Raw genomic sequence first — 1,371 nt, forward strand, 5'->3', positions numbered from 1 at the left:
ACACAACGTGGCTATATATATATATATATATTGGTTGATCTAATAAGGCATGATTTGTGGAAAAAGTTGAGTTAATGATCGTATATACTTACATAAAGAGTGCTATCAGGTTGATAAGCTGAATTCCCCGCTAAAAAACTTGCAGCATAACTTACAGAGTACTACCAAAAGTCCAAAACGCGAGTAAGTAGAACTAAATGATTACTAGTGGCACGTAAATTAGCTAACTAAGCAAGCATTAGCCTAATACGGAGTTGCCTGCTTCTCTACTGCGGCGGTGGACCGTGGAGTTGCCTGCTTCTTATCGGCGCGGCGGCCGACGTTGTCCCTGAGGCGTCGGAGCGCCCTGACGAACACCGGCAGCTCCTCCTTTCCGAGCGCGGCCGGGTCGACCTCGAACCAGAAGCGCTTGCCCGTCTGCCTCTGCAGCTCCAGCACCTTGTTCCCGGCGGCGCTCATCCGCTCGGCCTCCTTCTCGACCTCCGCGGCTCTCTCATTGGCGTCCCAGGACAGCGCCTCCATGCCCTCCCAGTCCGCGGGGGCGTCGTCGGTGTCGCCGCCGCATCCCGCGAGGACGGCGTCAGCGGAGGGGCTGCCGAAGGCGAAGGTCCTGCCGGCCTCGGAGACGACGACGACGGCGACGCGGGCGTGGCAGAGCAGCGCGAGCTCGGAGGCCTTCTTCCAGAGGCCGGCCTTGCGCTTGGAGAAGGTCACCTGGCGGGCCTCCTTGTCCTCCACCCGGCGCAGCTCCCTGCGCTGCCGCCCCTTGGTCTTCTTGCCGTTTTCGAGGAGCGGCGGGCGCGCCATGGGAGGAAGGTAGAGCTAAAGCGCGGCGGCGGCGGCGGGTGCTCTTTGCTTTGCTTCTTGTCTCTCTCTATGGCTGCTCTATGCGATGCGAAGCGATGGAGGTGCAAGGCAAGGAGCTGGGGTATATAAGGAGGAAGAGGCGCTGCCATAAATGGAGGCAGAGCTCCGATTCTTTGCTGCTCCCTGTTAAATTTGGGATCTGATCAACGCGGCAATTTTGGAAAGAAATCACCGTGTGCAGTAGTTACCATAACCAATAACCATATGTGGCTACACGCAGCGCCGCGTTTCTTTTTTACCAAGGCAGCACCGATTTCGTAACCCGGTCGGTCAGAAATTTGGAAGGTGAGTTATTTATGGAAATTTGACCTGTTTTTTTTAACTTGGGAAATTTTGACTTGATCGGAACTAGTAATACTAACGCATTGCCGGTCTGTCTGGACCTTTACCACGCGGCGTACAAATAGGAGTTTGCTTTGAACTTGAACAGCATAATAAGAGCAACTCTACCAGATAGCTACCGAAAAAAGAGGGGAGTTTGCAGTCGGTTTTAAGTGTACCAGT

General features: G+C 54.3%; 1 protein-coding gene across 1 annotated transcript; it reads right to left on the reverse strand.

Moving 5' to 3' along the window:
* Positions 1 to 243: 243 nt before the first annotated feature.
* Positions 244 to 807, reverse strand: LOC124654480 (agamous-like MADS-box protein AGL23). The gene has a single exon (XM_047193480.1). The coding sequence runs from the start codon at positions 805 to 807 to the stop codon at positions 244 to 246; it is 564 nt and encodes a 187-aa protein (XP_047049436.1).
* Between the last annotated feature and the right edge of the window lie 564 nt (positions 808 to 1,371).

Source organism: Lolium rigidum, chromosome 1 (assembly GCF_022539505.1).
Source record: "Lolium rigidum isolate FL_2022 chromosome 1, APGP_CSIRO_Lrig_0.1, whole genome shotgun sequence".
NCBI classification, from domain to species: Eukaryota; Viridiplantae; Streptophyta; class Magnoliopsida; order Poales; family Poaceae; genus Lolium; species Lolium rigidum.